Source organism: Sesamum indicum, linkage group LG10, assembly GCF_000512975.1.
Source record: "Sesamum indicum cultivar Zhongzhi No. 13 linkage group LG10, S_indicum_v1.0, whole genome shotgun sequence".
In the NCBI taxonomy this organism is placed as follows: Eukaryota; Viridiplantae; Streptophyta; class Magnoliopsida; order Lamiales; family Pedaliaceae; genus Sesamum; species Sesamum indicum.
The window spans coordinates 2739307-2756894 of record NC_026154.1 but is presented as its reverse complement, the minus strand read 5'-3'; the positions used below and the strand labels follow the sequence as shown (position 1 = coordinate 2756894).

General features: G+C 34.7%; 4 protein-coding genes across 6 annotated transcripts; 1 reads left to right on the top strand and 3 right to left on the bottom strand.

Moving 5' to 3' along the window:
• Positions 176-2760, top strand: LOC105171740 (peroxygenase-like). The gene is made up of 6 exons (XM_011092947.2): positions 176-636; positions 970-1119; positions 1541-1626; positions 2074-2168; positions 2249-2374; positions 2459-2760. Exons 1-6 carry the CDS (start codon positions 513-515, stop codon positions 2610-2612), a joined length of 735 nt encoding a protein of 244 aa, XP_011091249.1. The 5' UTR covers positions 176-512; the 3' UTR covers positions 2613-2760.
• On the bottom strand, positions 2926-4184 carry LOC105171739 (acid phosphatase 1). The gene is made up of 3 exons (XM_011092946.2): positions 3711-4184; positions 3368-3577; positions 2926-3247 (listed from the first exon to the last, which is right to left on the bottom strand). The coding sequence occupies exons 1-3, from the start codon at positions 4094-4096 to the stop codon at positions 3070-3072; spliced, it is 774 nt and encodes a 257-aa protein (XP_011091248.1). The 5' UTR covers positions 4097-4184; the 3' UTR covers positions 2926-3069.
• LOC105171738 (60S ribosomal protein L23) lies at positions 6583-9276 on the bottom strand. 2 transcript variants are annotated; one of them, XM_020697284.1, is made up of 5 exons: positions 9207-9276; positions 8837-9121; positions 7985-8037; positions 7121-7162; positions 6775-6873 (listed from the first exon to the last, which is right to left on the bottom strand). In XM_020697284.1, exons 1-4 carry the CDS (start codon positions 9217-9219, stop codon positions 7145-7147), a joined length of 369 nt encoding a protein of 122 aa, XP_020552943.1. In that variant the 5' UTR covers positions 9220-9276; the 3' UTR covers positions 6775-6873; positions 7121-7144. The 2 variants fall into 2 exon arrangements, with proteins under 2 accessions (XP_011091247.1, XP_020552943.1); XM_011092945.2 differs by lacking the exon at positions 7985-8037 and having other exon boundaries at positions 6583-6873.
• Positions 9910-14736, bottom strand: LOC105171798 (probable disease resistance RPP8-like protein 2). Of its 2 annotated transcripts, XM_020697283.1 has the most exons (3): positions 13585-14736; positions 11040-12838; positions 9910-10196 (listed from the first exon to the last, which is right to left on the bottom strand). In XM_020697283.1, exons 1-2 carry the CDS (start codon positions 14573-14575, stop codon positions 11073-11075), a joined length of 2757 nt encoding a protein of 918 aa, XP_020552942.1. In that variant the 5' UTR covers positions 14576-14736; the 3' UTR covers positions 9910-10196; positions 11040-11072. The 2 variants fall into 2 exon arrangements, with proteins under 2 accessions (XP_020552942.1, XP_011091329.1); XM_011093027.2 differs by lacking the exon at positions 9910-10196 and having other exon boundaries at positions 10230-12838.

Sequence of the window (17588 nt, the reverse complement as noted above, 5' to 3'; positions counted from 1 at the left end):
CTGCAATTTTCAAATCAAACCGTACTCAACTACAATTGTTCTAAAATTAGTGGGCCAAAGTAGTATTTTTTTTTTCCTCCGTATCTTACGTAGGTCGAGAACGTTGTTGAGTAAAGTTTATTTAGCTCTCACATATATATGCATGTACGACGTATGAATCTAGTACTCCGGCAATTTAATTTTCATTCCCGGATTGAAGAAACTGACAGAAAGCTTATTTCTTGGTCAGGAATTAATTGGGTGGGCGATGGATTGATCCATTAGCTATTCTACGTGTTAAATGTGAGTCCGCAAGGTGACGATAGCTTTAACCTTTGGAGACGGAAAGTCTGCATGTCCACCGCGCACTTCACGAGGTGGATTTCCCCGCCATAGAGCTTTAATTGTTTGCCGTATAACGTTTATATATATCAAGAAGCATTTGGGTGGTCGTATAACAGAAGAGTTTCTTGAGAAATCGAGCGTAGAGAAGAGAAGGGTGATATAGTAAGATTTTTTGTGCAAGGAGAGCGATGGTGACTGTTGGGGCTACGGGAATGGAGAGAAATCCTGCAATGTCGTCCGAGGCGCCGCTTGCTCCGGTCACTTTGGAGCGGCCGGTACGCAGCGACTTGGAAACTAAAATACCGAAGCCATGTGAGTTGTTGTATTCCTCTTTCCTTGAAAGATTGGATGCTATGATTTGGTGAATGTTTTTGCGGATTTTGGTTGTAGAAGTGATGTATGGAATTTCGAATTTTCTCGGATTTGGGATTATGATGTATAATTCTCGGTGGAGCCAGAGTTGAATGTTTGCTTTGCTGTGTTTTTATGAATTCATGTGTGCAAACTTTAAAACATTCAGAGTTTTCACCCAAGTTGGATTTAACAATTTCAATCTTCATAATCCACAGAGTTTTAATCTTCTTGCATCAGTGAGATAAATTGTTGAAAGTTTTACTTTTCTTTTATTTTCTGTGGAGAACTCAGATATGGTAAGAGGGTTGGTTGCCCCTGATATAGATCACCCCAATGGAACACCAGGCCACATGCATCATGATTTGAGTGTACTGCAGCAGCATGTTGCTTTCTTTGATCAAGACAATAACGGAATCATCTATCCATGGGAGACTTATGCTGGTAATTATCATGCCGTGGCTTGTTTACTTTTTACTTGAATATGCTTCACACTTCCAGGAAAGCAGTCCGTCGACAAACTCTGCAATTGAACTTATCTTTTCTAGAGTTGCCTCGGAGGTCTTTTTATTGTCTGCCTTCATTGCTTGTCATGTTCAACCTTAGCTGTGAATACCTTTTCCATATTTTTTCATATTCATGGAGCCAAGGGCAATAAGTTCATTCAGCTGAATTACATGCATAAGCCAAATTTACGTCATGCATTATTCACGATACATACAATCTAACATCCTAAATAGCAACATAGTGAAAGCAATGATGAAAACAGGGGCTATTTGCTTGTTAATATAACTTGATTATGGACAGCATGTTGATTTTCTATTCATTTGTTTGATGTCATCTTCTTCTCAATTTTTTTTTGCAGGATGTCGCCAAATTGGGTTCAATAGGATTTTATCTCTTATATTGGCGGTCGTCATTAATGTTGGATTGAGCTACCTTACACTTCCAGTAAGTTGATGCATGTTAATGCTGATCTTCAATTTTTTTCTCATTTGTTATTATGCTTGAACTTAAGCGTCTCGCATGATGCCTATGGATGAATGTGTCTGTTTGATAAAAGGACAATAAATAAGACCATTGATGCGAACATTGGTGTTCGTGATCTCTAATTTTTGCGGATAAGTATATGGTGCAATGGATAATACCTTTTATCCAATTTAATGGATTGAGCAAGATTTGCATTTTGCTCTTTCCTTTGGGTGTTAATTTAACTTATTGATGCTCTTAGCCTAATAAATATAGAACATATCTTCTTATGAAATTTATTAACATTGTTTTACCTTTAATGTCTGAAACTTAAGTCAGTGCTAAGCATTTCGGCTATGGTAGTTGGATGTTTTTTTTTTGTACTACCCAACCTTCTTACCGAGTTTGGTGATTATTTAATCATAACAGAGTTGGATTCCCTCTCCTTTCTTCCCTATATACATCCACAACATACACAAGGGCAAGCATGGAAGTGATTCTGGAACCTTTGACACGGAAGGAAGGTACATATGAAACTATGTATATCTCAAACTAAAATGAAGTATGAAGATAATGAAGTACCAAAATCTATTTCATCATTCAGGTACTCCCCTGTAAACTTTGAGAATATATTTAGCAAGTACGGCCAAACATTTCCTGACAAGCTCACGCTACGGGAGTTGTGGAACATGACTGAAGGCAATAGAGTTTCATTTGACTTCCTTGGCTGGTATATTGATTGTGCTCAATCTATTGCTTTTGTAGTTTGAATACTGGGGCAATATCCATATTCTTCTGGATTTTGAGCTTGCAGGATTTTTAGCAAAGGAGAGTGGGCTGTTCTCTACATTCTAGCAAGGGATGAAGATGGTTTCCTGTCGAAAGAGGCAATAAGACGCTGTTATGATGGCAGCTTGTTCGAGTACTGCTCCAGGATACAGAGAGGTGCTGAGGAGAAGATGGAATAAAGCTATTGTTGCTGCTGTTCATGGTATCAGTTGTTCGTGTGCTGTGTGAAAGAATAAAAAATAAAATGTATGTTGCAATGTTTCTGATGGAAGTAGTTCGGACACGTATATGATCAATAAAAGCCAGCTTTGAACTTAAATTTTTGGTTTAGGATTATGCTGAACCAGCACAATGAGCCCCTAAAGTTCTGGTACCAAGATTTCGAAAATGAGATAAGAAATATTTTTTTGATCAAGAAAAAGTAACATTTTTGCTGAGTCTTGACAAGATCTCTTGCTAAGAATCACACTTGCATTCAATAATTCTTACAAGTTAATGAAAAAAATTTATTGTTTTCCATAAAATCAATCAATGCCTTGATATACGGTACAGCTGAAGCTCGAGTGAGAACACAAGGAAAAAGTTGCAGTAGAATGTCCAGTTCATCTCAAACAAAAAGAACTTAGAGACATTTCATCAGGCAACATAGTAGAGGGGATTCGGCAGCTTGAAGGTTCTTTTAGCCGTTGGAAGCCCTTCAACGCTGCTCCATTGGTCGCCTAAAATCCCCCAAATACGGTACCCGCTGCTAATCAATTGCTTCCTCACATCAGCCTTGTATTTCTGTATGTCCTTGTTCTCATCATCTGGACCCCTGCATTCAGATTCAAGAAAACATTCTTAATACCCTTTACATACTCTTAACAAGTTCTACGAGTACTTCTGTTGTGAATGTCTTGATCTATGAAATCATTTAGAGAGACAAGTTCCAGACCTTAGAATGAGACTAGTCCATCCATGATAACCAACATCGACAAGGTTATCAATGGTAGCAGATCTTAGGCACTCCCTTCTTGAAGACACTAAAATGATCTGAACTCCAAGCCCTTTCAGCTGGTTGAACAGCCTCAAGGAGTGCTCTAATGCTGGAGCTTTCGCCTGCTGCATCCATTCTTCTAAGCATGTTGAGTTCAACTTTTTCCCCCTGTATGCATCCAAATACATAATAAGCACCATTATGATATAACAGATAATTAGAGTCACACCATCCACTCTGGATATAGTAATCACACCGACACTCCCTGTAAAGAAAGGTGCATCTTATAGCTTGGCATTACCCGAACCCGTTTTTCTTGTAGTATGGGACGGTGGAAAGAAGGGTGTCATCGATGTCGAATATCCACGCATCCGTGCCGTCTTTCTTCAAACCACAGTTGGTACTGAGATAAACGGTGCACTCATCGATCGTCCTCTCAGAGTCCACCTTGTACTGAGTTGATGTCATGTACTTTCCTATATACCCCACACATTCCTCAGGGACAACGTCGAAGTCACGAATGTTGTGCAGCTCAACATTCATCCTCCAGCTCTCACAATAGTTCTTCAATGTGATCTGGAGACCATATTTGGCTTTCTTTTGATTCAAGATGTTCCAGTCTGCAGCTGCAAGGCCTAGGAGCAAAGCATGGATGACTAATATGAGAAAGCCAACATTTCTTGCCATTGGTTTCAAGATGAATGGAATTGTTATGTGCAGTGCAGATTTGGTGATGTTGAGGTTTTAATAACATTTATAGTTGTGCAGGGAAGTGGGAGTTGGATTCATGTAGGTTCACATGGGTATAGGACTTGTTTGGCACTAAGTGATTGTATTGCTTCATCATCACATGGACATTCAGGCTGGCAGATTAAATTAAGTTGTGAAATTTTTGGTATTTTTGGACATGGATATGGTTCCCAGCTAACCCATTCTGAGCCTTTGACACCCTCAAAATATTCAAAAAAAAAAAAAAAAATGTCGTACAACTATAAAATAAATTAAATTAAATATGACGGTTGAGGATTTAACTTTGTATTTATATCAGCTTATAAGCTTTTTAAAACATCTTATAAGATATTGCTGTTATTTTTGTAACTCAAAATGGTGTTCTAAAAAAAGTATGAAATTTCTAACTTAATTTGAAAATTCTAATAGCCCCCTTCAATTCAATTACAAATTCAATCATTTAAAAAATAAAATTTGACATCTTATACAATATTTTAAATAAGTTCGCTCTAAAATCTCTAAATCACCGGTTTATGATTGTGGGAAAGAAGCTTTTTAATTAATTTAGCAATATATCCATGTTAATATATATATAAAAAAGACATCTTTTATTCACTAATGGTGGTTTTGTGACACGGCGGCACCAATTCTTCTATTGTGTTAATAATATCCCTAAATTATTTTTTTTTCTTTTGAAATATGATGGGTTAGTTTATATATTTAATTCTTATTTATAATATATTTTAAAAACGTAATAAATTATTTATTATATACATATAAAAAATGATGTGACACGATAGCTAGTATATATTATATGTTTTCTGCAACATGTAAACTAATGGTCTGATTAAGAAAGTCGCTGAATGCATATTCTGTCAATTTTAAATGAGTGGTTGGGAGCACAAATTATAGCTATCCTAATCGGCAATGTGGATGTGCAGTACATCAATAATCCAATTTCTACGTGCGAGTCGCAATTATTGTCTCGTCCATACCATTCAAATTGGTCATAATTTCCATTACTCATAATATATATTTATATATATATTTGTCCATAGTTTATTTTCCTCTAATGCATTTAGGAAAAAGTGGACAATTATCTAGTTAAAGTTGCAGATAAAATAAAAGGAAGAAATATTTAGATTAATAATGTAAATAAAAGGTTGGTGGAGTTTCGAGGAATTGAATGATTGATACATTGTTTATTTTTAAAATTAAGGGATCAATTCCGTTGAATATATTACCATGATTGAAGGTAGATTGATTAAGAGGCAAAAGGGTGTTCAAATTTGAACATGGACACAAAAGATAATCATTATGTTTGATTTTATTAAGATAAAAAGAGAAAAATAAAAATAATAAATAGGTATGTAAGATAATACCTTTGTTTGAAAAGGTGCATTTCTTTTTCCATGTGGAGTGCAGTGATGTAAAACATGGAGTCTTGTGTGAATAATAATAAATAAATGAGGAGGGGGAGGCACGTAGAATAGGATGCTGGGATTGGCAGTTCAGACAACAACTGGTATCCAATAAGAAAGGTAATAATCAAATATTATCAGCATGAATTTTTAAAAAGACAGAACCAAAAAGGGGGCACGTTTACCAGGAAAATGTCAAGACACAGCTCTGCTGATCGATCGTCAATCAACCAGCAAATGAGGATGTCTTGGTCTTTTTATCTAAACTGCAATTTGGTCAAAGTAATGATGGTTGGCAACATCTACCAAGCCATCTACATTGCCCCATGAGTGGATCATAAAACACATTTCACCATGTTGGATTATTATTGTTAGGGAAAATTATATTCTCCTCTTCTGAAATTTAATTTAATTATACGTAAATTTTTTGTATTTAGAAAATCATATCTAGTATTTCTAAAGTTTGCTTTCATCTAACAAACAAGTTTCTTCATCAATCAAAATTCACTAAATTTATTGATATTAATAGAATAACTAAATAAAAATTAATATTTACACTCGATTAACTTATTACTAATTATTGTAGGCCAAATAATCTTTTTCGAACTAAACTACTCCTATAACAGTGAAATATACATCCTCATATGTATTAACGTATGGAAACGTATTGAAGTAATTTGGTCATGAAAAAATTTCTTTGATCTATAATAAGTCAATCAAGAATAACTATAATTTTTTTTAATTTTTGTATTAATATCAACAAATTCGATAAATTTTATCTAACAAAAAGACTTATTTATTAGATAAAAACAAATCTCAGGAGTGCTATCTATAATTTGTCAATCCATAGAAAATCTACATATAGTTATATCAAACCTCATAATAGGAGAGTGTAATTATCCCTTATTATTATAAGTCATACAACCTCCTTACTCTATCATCTTAGCTCCGTTGGCTCAGCTAAAGTTTCTTTGACGATTTACCTTGTTTCTCTTGTACTATTTTAATTCGTTTGGCCATAAATTCAGCCTCCAACATGCGAAAAGCTAATATTTCTTGCAGCTATTGACACAGTTTTAAATGTTGTGGATTTGAATACAACAGTAATAATAAAAATAGAAAGGCTCGGACTCGAACACAATGAGTAAATTTGTGAAAGAATGTATGGTATGGGTGTTGCAATTTGCAAATCATAAGTCACTCTTAAACAACAAAGTACGTAGCAAGTCTCTCAAACAATGGCATTCGCTGCACTAGCAATCCTTGGCCATAGATCGGCGCACTCCTTCCCGATCGGACCAGTTATAGCAGAACCTGAAAGCAAACAGAGATTTTTGTTACCAAGAAATCATTAGCTTGGAAGTTGGATGAGTCTACAATTATAATTAGCTCAAGTTCAAATGAGAAACTTTCAAGAACCTTTCTCAAAGACATTATGAAATTCAAAGTTCACATCAAGAGACGCGTGATGTTTCAGCATTGATACATGCCTATATTGGCCTCATTATGGCGATTTAATTAAATTAAAGATATCCACATGAAGATGAAAGGTTAGTTTTACCTTTCATCTCTCCCTTGGGGTTTACTATGACTCCAGCATTATCTGCAAACAGAAAAAGTAGAAAAACAACATCATATACCATTCTATCAGCAATTGGATCATTCAAAATGATTGAAAACAAATTATAGAGTATACACAGGGTCGATTTCAGCAAAACACACACACACACAAAAAATAAAAAAGACTTAACTATTTCAAGAATCTTTTAGATTACAAGACTGTATTATGTTCACCAGGATATAACTTTGAAATGATGCAAATTCTTCTACCTCTATTTATTGGTATTACTCTGGAGGTAATACACTAGCTCCGATACACAAAGCAGACATGAAAGGGAAAACTCACTACAAATTCATTATGTTGGGTCCTAATGGAGCAGATATGAGCTTGGAGCAAATGATCACATCTGTAACGAGGGACACTTTTCATTGTTCCAGATGTGTAACTGTATCAACATCATAATATCCAGATGGACACATGACTAACATCTGGTAATACGAAAGAAATGAATATAACATGGCGTACTTGTCATTCTATTAGCAAATATCAAATAAAAGATGTGTCGAATCGCGAAAAGTGAGATTCAACAAGAGAGATCCCACTCGATAAATTATTCGACTGCTTAGCTTATGTAGCTGGTTTAAGGAAGCATCATGTCATCTTGCAAGTAGAACCCATGTTTCTGGGCCATACATACATCAAGACACCCCCTAACCAGCATTTTAACATTATTATTTCATTAAAAAGTACCAAAACCCAAGGGTGACTCAAGTAAAAACACCATATAGAATCATAGATGAAAGGAATACAAAGGAAAACTCCTAGAACGATCTGAAGATCCATTAAAGTTGAGAGGAAGTATACCGAATGAAAGATGATAGCATTTGAGATTTTAAGTACTTGACAGGCATACATGCCTGCAACCACGGAATGCATAGATAAGATACTGTTCCTAAAATCAGCACAAACATCATAAACCAAGATGAGGCCTTTGAATTTTACTCTACTCAGGAAGTCCTAATGACAACAATAGGTCAAGTTCAATATATGGAGGTGCATATGGACCAAAATTCCAAGACCACTTGAATAGGGCAACAACAGAATTGCTTGGGAACTGGACGCTCAGAGAAAAATATCCCAACCTTGACAGGAATGACAAAGGCAACAACTTTATCATTCGATAAGGGGAAGATTGAGACTTTACATGTAGCTGGTCATGGGACGTGCAGAGGAAACTGGTTGTAAAACCTCAACACCACATTACCAGCAAAGTAAACATGAAAATGATGGAAACAGAAAACAACTTCAATGAGCCTGTCCAGTAAATGCATCCATAAAGAAAAATAAGGTAATAATAAATCATAAGACATGTATCAACCTTGACAGAGCGAGGTTCAGGAAAACAAAAAGAACCCACTCGATCTTATGGTTGAAGAAATTTTTCTATAGCTGGTCTCAGGAGCATCTTATCATGTATACACAACCCCGAATTCTGCAGAGTGGCACAACTCAAGATGCCGCTGAACCAGCCACTGCAGTTTTATTTGATGATATAATTAACAGATCTCATAATTTATACAATCCAATACAAGAAAAGAAAAATGAAGATCATATTCAGGCACGAATCCGAAAGGAGAAAGTAAGAAAACCCCACAATGTACACACCAAAACAACCTAAATAATTTGCTTGAACCAACATAACAGTTCAGAAATGACCTTCGAAGTACATGTAAACTCCGTCCTTTCTCCTCCAGGGCTTGCGCTGCCTCACAATAACAGCAGGCATCACCTTCTTCCTCAAATCAGGTTTCCCCTTCTTCACCGTCGCCATCACCATATCCCCCACGCACGCCGACGGCAAACGGTTAAGCCTTCCCTTTATTCCCTTCACGGAGATAATGTACAAATTCTTGGCGCCGGTATTATCGGCGCAGTTGACGGTCGCCGCCACCGGCAACCCCAGAGACATCCGGAACTTGTTTCCGGCCGTTCCACCGCGACCTGAGAAAACACATTCCAAGAAATTCTCATTCTCCTCGTCTGCCTTGACTTAACCGTTGCAAAATGAAATCAGACAACAACATACCTCGTTTGGACATTTTCGCTTAGGGTTCGGGATGGGGGTAAGAAGTGTGGCCTTGTGACATTGTCTGTGGGGGGAGATATATAGAAAGAAGGGTTAGGGTTTAGGGTTTCAATTGCAGTGAATTTACACATTTGGGCTTGGGGTTCTTAAGAGTAATTTCAAATTTGGGTAGTTTGCTTGGGGAGATTGTGGGCTTTGGTTTGAACTTAAGCCTATTTCACATTTTCTTTTCCGGTTTTTTTTTTTTTTAATACGAGATTCATCACAACACTTAATATATTTAAATTTAAAATTTAATTTAATATGTTAACAATTCAAATTAATAAATATATTTGCCTTAAGGCCTCATTGGTTCCTTTTTTTTTTTTTTTGTGAGTATTTTGTTTTGATTTGGATAGGCAAAAAAACCACGGACTATATGGAGATATTTTTGTATTATCCATGATTAACACATGATGATTACATCATGTATAATCTAACTGCTGATAATTTATGTGGATATAAATTTACATGGACAACATTACCAAACCCATCTACCAGAAAGACCAACTAGCATCTTTAACTTTATATCACTTGCGGAGTAGAACGAACTTATCCAAAATCAGTAAATTTTTTTAAAGTTAATTGAATGGAAACACGTCGTTTTTTCAAAGACATTACTGAAAGTCGAATTTTACATGTGGTTATGAACTTGGATTTTCACATATACACATGGTTTCCAGTTTCTCCAAATTGAGTCATTTTTCGTTTATTGGAACCTCAAAATTGAAGCAAAGAGAATGTTTTGGTGTTATCATGCAAGAGATTAACCAAAGTTCTAAATGGGATGGACAAAGAATGGTGATGTGAGTTACTTTGTCATAATCTGGTTTAGCTCCCTCAGTTGTCATAAAATTACATAACCAGAATTTGTTCACGTAAATCTGCCAGGCCAACTGATAGCATGGACATGTTTTATGATTTAGTGTTCCAGGTCTTGGGACAGACCACCTACAACAAACCCGAACATAAAATCTTTAACATGCGCCCGGACAACGGTTGCTTGCAAAATAGCTGAGGACGATGAGGGACGGAACGAAGCATGCCAACTGATAAGCGTCTTATGCATCACAATTAGATGTTTGGTTGTGTAAAGAGTACAGTCTTAAAATGCTAAGCTTGGAATGAAATAAAACGATATCCGAAAGATCATGCATGAATATTACCGATCTCTTTCAAACAAGAACCAGACCTCAGGGAGATGGAGGACTAAGCTAACAGAACAGGGTGGCATGGTGCTAGCTCAATCTGCTTTTGATGTATATTGCAATAAGAATAATCAATTACAAAGATCATTTTCAACACAAGTGTTCAACTTCTCAGTCTTAACTATGGAAATATATATGTCAAGTGTAATATATTTGCCGTGTGATTGGCGTACAGTTCCAGAAAAGTGACTAATCATATGGCATGTGTTATACGTGTTTTGTGATTGGTTTGATTCGAACAGACCTGATTTGGATAACAATTTTCATGCAACTACAACATCAAAAGCTAATCTTGATGCTAAGAGGTGGAACATATATAGTGCAGCATAACCTTATTTATATGGTTTGAACCTCTTTTCTTTTTCTAGCAGTTTTAAGTACACGAGGGACAACCAGTTTTATGATTGGGTAATACATTTGTATGCATAAATATATGTAACCATTGAACTAAAATTCGAGTGTATTAGTTTTTTAATCATCATTATATCGTTTTATGTCTTTTGTTACACACTAAAACAATGAAAACAAATTTTACAGAATATTTATGAAAATTATTGATCAAGGATACTAATGGGCATGAAATTACCTCATTGTTCTGCATGGATACCTACTAGGGAAGTCATTTGTCATCAAACACGATTGACGGCACGTGCTGGACTTTGTGCGTGTCTCGTCCCATCTCCGGATCAACACTGCGGATCCTCTTCTGAAAATCTTTGCTCATTCGTGAGACATCCAACTCTTGTAGGCGATGGACAAACTGTAATCCCTCCGGCAGCATTTCCAATCTTCCGCAATTTGCAAGAACCAAAGTCGAAAGCTTAGGCATAGCTCCATCTTCCACTGTCCACTTCTCTAACGCATGCAAATTCAGGAGTTCCAGAATTTTGAGTTCGAGGAAGCTGGATGAAGAACAGACCATTGCTTTCCCCACAAATGCATCATCCAAGACTAGCACACGCAGTTTAGGAAGTTTCTCCAGTGTTGTCATTGGATCTTCTATAAGTTCTGAACCAATGAATATAATCTTAGTGAGATTCTGAGAAAATTTATAGTGCATTGGCATTCGACATAAGTGCCCCTCCATGCAGAGGACTCCGAGAGACTGACATGCCAAAACTTTTCTGAAAACAGAATGTCTTTCTTCTGTATAGCAATCAAAGTCTCTTATCTCAAGGGATGTTTCAAGATTTGAGTTCATTATCATGCATTTGATGATGGATTCGATGTCCTCAAGATTTCCGGCAACATTTGCAGCTAAGAACTGAAGTTTAGGCATTTTCAGGAGATCATCGACGTTGACCATCCACGTGTTGAAGTTTGTGATTGTCTCGAGCTCTGTCAAGCCGTGAAGTCTTATTTTTCCGGCATCTGGTGTTTCAAACAGGAGTGGAAAATAGAGGTGCTTTAGGTTTCTCATCTTCCATAACACATTCGGGATGATCATTTTAGTCGATTCTTGCACTCTTAAATCAAGAATGATCAAGAATCTCAAGTTGCCAATCGATGATGGTAACTCTGCCAAAACACAATCTCTAAAACTCAAGTACCTCAGATGGACTGCTGCTGCTATACCGTACGGTAATATCGTTAGATCAAAGTTGAATCCATTGAAATCCAAGATCCTGAGATATTTGAACATGGTCAACCTGGACAATTCTCTAGGCCAGACCTGCTTCTTTTTTGCACTGAATAGGAGGACTCGGACATGCATCTTTTCTTCATCTGTTAAAGGCAAAACACATCCTTCTTCACATTCATCAAAATTGATTGCAACTCGATGCGTTCTACACTCTGACAAAGAAGAAAATGAATCCGGCACCAGCTGACCTCCACGTACAAAATCCACAACCTTGAAAAAGCATTCATGCTTATTCTTCAACAATGATAGGTCCCGCATGAGCTCATTAAGCTGGCAATATTGAAATCTTGTGATAGTTCGCGCATCCCTTTCATGATGCAGCTCAACCATACTTCGGTCAGCTAGTTTCGTCACATAGCTTTGCACAACATCCGCTAGTCTTTCTCCTCTTTGAAGGCGCTTCAATGATACAAGCTTGTCAGCCAACCACAAAAGGTACAATTTCTCCAGTTGGATATGTTGATAATCTTGTAAAACTCCCATATAAAGGAAACATAGTTTTAGAATATACGGCAAGTCATCATAACTTGACGTTAAAACTTCTAGCGATGCTTGTATTTCCGGAAATTCTAGTCTTTCCCGAAATGTAGAGCAGAGCCTTTGATTTACAGTCTCCTCCCACTCCTCCAATGTATGCTTTGTTGCCATTGATTTTATGAAGTGAACAATGCTCATCGGCAGGCCTCCACAGAAATCAACTATTTTCTTTCCCAGCTCCCCCTCAATTCCACGGACCAAAAAGTCTGCAAACGTAATAACACTTCAGATGAAGTTACATGAAAATGTAACAACCAAATCTTTACAGAAGCTATAATTTCTCAAGCATATCAAACTCTTAGCACTTCACAGTACTTCACACCATATTAAAAATACATATGCTATGTCCAAGAACAATCAATAACAATAGTGTCATGATTACTATCGTACTATCTCGGGGTAAAATTGGATTTTCATTTATACCAACGGCACCAAACTCTGTTAAGATAATTAATAATTAGGTCTAATAACAAATAAATATAGGAACTGATGTAATTTTCTAAACTTGAGGTGGTCAATGTGTAATTAGACCAAAGCTAATTTCTCTTTTTTGTTTTAGTATAAAACTGAAAATTATACTAACCCACTCTGACCTTTCGTCTATCTTCTACACTGTTGCAAGCCGTTATCTCACGCTGTTCTTGCGTGTATATATTAAATAATCAAACTAAATTAATATATTACAATAAGTAATATTAATTTTCATTCAATTTTTTTTATTAATATTAACAAACTCGTTGAATATTTGCTAACGAATAGACCTATTTGTTAGATGGAAGCAAATTTTAAGAATACTAGATATAATTTTCAAACCACAAAAAATTTACGTATAATTACACCCAACAATAAAAGAAGAGAGTATAATTAATTCTAAAATAAAAGCATTACTATAAAAAATTGTACAAGTAGGTAATGTGTGCCACCATATCTTATGTTAAGAAATTGAGCATACCCGGAACGTTCTTCAAGAGTAGTTGGTATCCTTCATCGTCGGTTAACCTCCTGAGGTGGACGCATCTCGGTGCCGTCGTATGAGCAACTTCCGCTACTTGTTTCGACCGTGTTGTTATCAATATTTTGCTCCGTCGCATACTGGTCCTTGGAAGGATAGGCTCCAGGAATTCCAAATCATCCATCGACGAGATCTCATCCAACACAAGTAATGTCCTCAATTTATCTAGATGAGAGAAAATCAATCTGCCCAACTGTTCCGCAAACATCTCCTCTACTGAGGTCGTCAGTAGACTTTTAGCAATCTGTTCCATAATTTCCCTCCGAGATTTCTTTGACACATTAACCCAGATTCTTGTAGGATACTGGTACTGTATTTCGGGAGCTTCGAACAGCTGCTGGGCAAGTATGGTCTTGCCTATACCAGCCGCACCGCTTATGGAAACAACCTGGCACAGGTCGTTGTCCGGAAGCAAATATGGAAGCAGTACTTCCATCTCTTTCTCTCTTCTAACAAACTCAAAGGGCCGTCTGTATGCTACGTTCCTTGACGTGAGATTCTCTGCGGGAGCAAGAGCATAAGAATAGTGTTCTACGTATTGTTGATATGTACGTTGGACAGATACAAGCCTCTGGTGAATATCTAGCAATGCTGCTTTCTTCGGAGAGCAAGACCATGTTCTGCACAAAAACATCAGGACGCTTTTTCCAGCTATTCTTCCTCGAGAGTAGTCCTCCTGATCAGGGTCTGTTGCTCCGGCCTTGATGATGGAGGCCTCCACATGATTCTCAAACATGTAACTAACCTCTCTAATTTCCCTCGCCAATTTACTCAACCCTTCCTGATTTAAATTTTGATGGTTTTGAGAGAGTTGTTCAAACACCAGCAGCTTTTCTCGTATTCGGGAGGTCTCCTTGTTGTGTTGTAGTCCGGGACGCACATCGAGCAGTTCGAGAAACTGGGAAACAGCGAAAGCCACAGACTCGGCCATTCTGATGTGATGTTCACACACTAATTTTCAAGGGAACTTGAGGCCGATCACTGAAAGAAACCGCGCCTGAAATCTGTAGTCAAGAAAGAAGTTAAACGACAGAAGTAAGGAAAGAAATTGGATGTAAGAAACTAGGCGGCTGGAAACGAGACAAGCAAATTTTTTACTCATCATATATACTTGATGAAGGTACAACATGTGAACATCATCCCGGAAAATACAACTAATTGCAAATAAACAAATGCCTTCTATAAAAAAAATAATAAATATTTTTATGTATTTTTTAAATGCAGCGATTTATATATTTTTTATACAAGTGGATAATTTTTTAATTTGAATTCAGAAACAAGTAACTATTTTTTATTAATATATTAATTAAATAATTTAATATTTTAATTTTTAAAAGGTACAATTTTATATTCAGATTTAATAAAAAAAGTTAATACAATAATTTAAATTTAAATTAAAAATAGTATAAATAATAAAAGAAATATATGGGATCATATTATTTATCCCCATAAACATTACTTTGACACCCCCTCCACCTTTTGGTAATTACAGAATACCGCTAAGGGCATTTTTGCATTGAAAGATTAAGTTAAAGTTTGATCAAGTCAACAACGGTATTTTGGGGTTTTAAAAGCTGTCAGGGGTGGTTTCTGTAATTTTTGAAAAGACAGTGATGGTTTGTATAAAAAAATAATAAATAAAGTAGTATAAATATAATTATCCCTTAAGAAAAAAACAGTACGTACGTACATGTTTCTGAAAAAAAAAATTATTAAGCACAATTTGTTCTTAACCATAATAGCATCAACAAACAAATATATATATATATATATATATATACACTAGTAGTTGAATGTGTGGTTATTATACATTTTGTCAAATTAAATAAAAAATAATGAAAGTAAAATAAATAAGTGATCTACTCATTTGTATGTAAATGTGTATTTGGAAACACATGTGTACATTAGTTAACATGCACATAACAAATTAAACTACGTTTATAACACTTTTAAAATATTAAAACTAAAAATATAAAGTTAATAAATAATTTTAAAGATTGGGGATAATTACTTTCTCGTCCCTTGAAGTTCGATGTATACATAACCTCTGTATAATTTGAAAAATTATATCTAGTATTTCTGATATTTTTGCTTTCGTCTAACAAATTAAATGAGTCACTCAGCTAGTCAAAATTCGTCGAATTTTTGAATATTAACAAAGAATGGGACAAAAATCCATATTTTATCTCCAATTAACTTATTATTAATTTATAGCATGTCAAATAAATATTTTTATGATTAAATTATTCTTATATATTTTCTTATGATAATGCATGTGAGGGGGTATATTTTCACTATTATAAGAGTAATTTAGCCAGAATATACTTGGGCGAACAATAAGTCAGTAACAAGTCAATTGATAATAAATATTAATTTTTATCTAATTTTTTTATTAATATTAACAAATTTAGTAAATTTAACTGACAAAAGAACTTATTTATTAAATAAAATCCAACATTAAAAGTACTAAATATAATTTTTTAAATTATAGAATATTTATTTTTAATTACACCAAACCTTTAAAAATTATAATTATCCCAAAAAATTATAAAATGACTAGTAGAGTTTAACAAATCTAGTCAACCCCGTGTTCGAGATTCGTTTGGTTTAATGAACTATTATTAGTTTTAGCTAATCCACTGATCTGAACATGAACCATTACCAATTCTAATTAAAATAAAGTTATCAATCATATAGCAATTCTACTTTGTACTCGATCCGCTCGAATTTGAAACAATTATATGGTAAGCGTAATATACTTATTATTTGATTGGTGTACAGTTTAGAAAAATTGACCAATCATATAACAAATATATACACTTGCTATGTTATTGATTTGATTTGACCAAATCTAATTCGGGCAAGAATTTTTCATATTATATTATCTTTCCATTGTTTCTATTTTTCTTACTTTTTGTCATTTTCTTACAGCCCTTTTCCAGGAGAATTAATTAATGACTCCAGAATAGTTTTTAGATCTGGTAAGAAAAGTCTTGGTCTACTTTCTCCAATAGTTTTTAAATATGTAGGGGACAGCCATTTGCATTAGTTAATTAGCTTAAGTATGAGGGTCTAAAACAAAAAAACTTTTGTCTACAATATTAATAGCTACTACTAAAAATTATAATAAATAATTATTATTAATCATGATGAAATAAATCGATACAAAAAAATTAATATTTTTATTATGAAAAAATTATTTGTCACAATTAAGAGTTATGGTAAAAATATTTACCATGATTTTTTAATCAAATATCGTTACGTGACCGTCAGTCAATGACTATTTGCTATAATTATTTATTATTAATTATGGTAACTAATTATAATTAAATATTATATTTCTTGCAGCAGTATACACACATTTGATAAATAAATGATATACAAGCATTTTGATTAATTAGTACACGACTCCCAAAAAAAAAGTTATTACATACAAAATAAATCATACCACGGCTTGAAAATTATAACAAATCAATATTATCTACTATGATCAAATAAAATTGATGTGCCAAGCTACCGACATAAGTTTTTATCACAATTAATCAATATTTATTATGTTTTCACATATGGTCAAAATATTAGACATGATTTTTAATTGTAGCTAATGTTTCGGCATTGTTTACAAAATTGATGGGCTAAATGTAGTGATTGTGCAATTAATTAATTAATATTCATCATAATTTTTTATTTTAATTATAATAATTAATCAAAATAAAAAGTCAAATTTCTTCTGGTCACCTAAATTGGTTTGATTATTTTAATATTAATAAAAAAAATTGACTCAAATGATATCCACCACTTGCAATTGTGGATAGCACGAAAATTGAAAAGAAAAAAGAGAATTCGGGTGAATGTCCACGGCTCATCGTATTCTATTATATATGTTATTTTAGTTATATTTTTTTATTAATATTTAAATAATTAATCCCACCTAAACTAGTCGA

What these genes read in the sequence shown, in the direction of transcription:
- LOC105171740 (XM_011092947.2), top strand. Translation starts at nt 513, where the DNA reads ATGGTGACTGTTGGGGCTACGGGAATGGAGAGAAATCCTGCAATGTCG. An exon ending in TGAGCTACCTTACACTTCCA is followed by an intron (nt 1,627 to 2,073) that starts GTAAGTTGATGC and finishes TAATCATAACAG; the next exon opens with AGTTGGATTCCCTCTCCTTT. An exon ending in TCATTTGACTTCCTTGGCTG is followed by an intron (nt 2,375 to 2,458) that starts GTATATTGATTG and finishes TTGAGCTTGCAG; the next exon opens with GATTTTTAGCAAAGGAGAGT.
- LOC105171739 (XM_011092946.2), bottom strand. Translation starts at nt 4,096, where the DNA reads ATGGCAAGAAATGTTGGCTTTCTCATATTAGTCATCCATGCTTTGCTC. An exon ending in TACAAGAAAAACGGGTTCGG is followed by an intron (nt 3,578 to 3,710) that starts GTAATGCCAAGC and finishes GGATGCATACAG; the next exon opens with GGGGAAAAAGTTGAACTCAA. An exon ending in TGGACTAGTCTCATTCTAAG is followed by an intron (nt 3,248 to 3,367) that starts GTCTGGAACTTG and finishes ATCTGAATGCAG; the next exon opens with GGGTCCAGATGATGAGAACA.
- LOC105171738 (XM_011092945.2), bottom strand. An exon ending in AGTTTACATGTACTTCGAAG is followed by an intron (nt 7,163 to 8,836) that starts GTCATTTCTGAA and finishes TTCTGTTTGCAG; the next exon opens with ATAATGCTGGAGTCATAGTA. An exon ending in CCCCAAGGGAGAGATGAAAG is followed by an intron (nt 6,874 to 7,120) that starts GTAAAACTAACC and finishes GTTTGCTTTCAG; the next exon opens with GTTCTGCTATAACTGGTCCG.
- LOC105171798 (XM_020697283.1), bottom strand. Translation starts at nt 14,575, where the DNA reads ATGGCCGAGTCTGTGGCTTTCGCTGTTTCCCAGTTTCTCGAACTGCTC. An exon ending in ACTCTTGAAGAACGTTCCGG is followed by an intron (nt 12,839 to 13,584) that starts GTATGCTCAATT and finishes TTACGTTTGCAG; the next exon opens with ACTTTTTGGTCCGTGGAATT.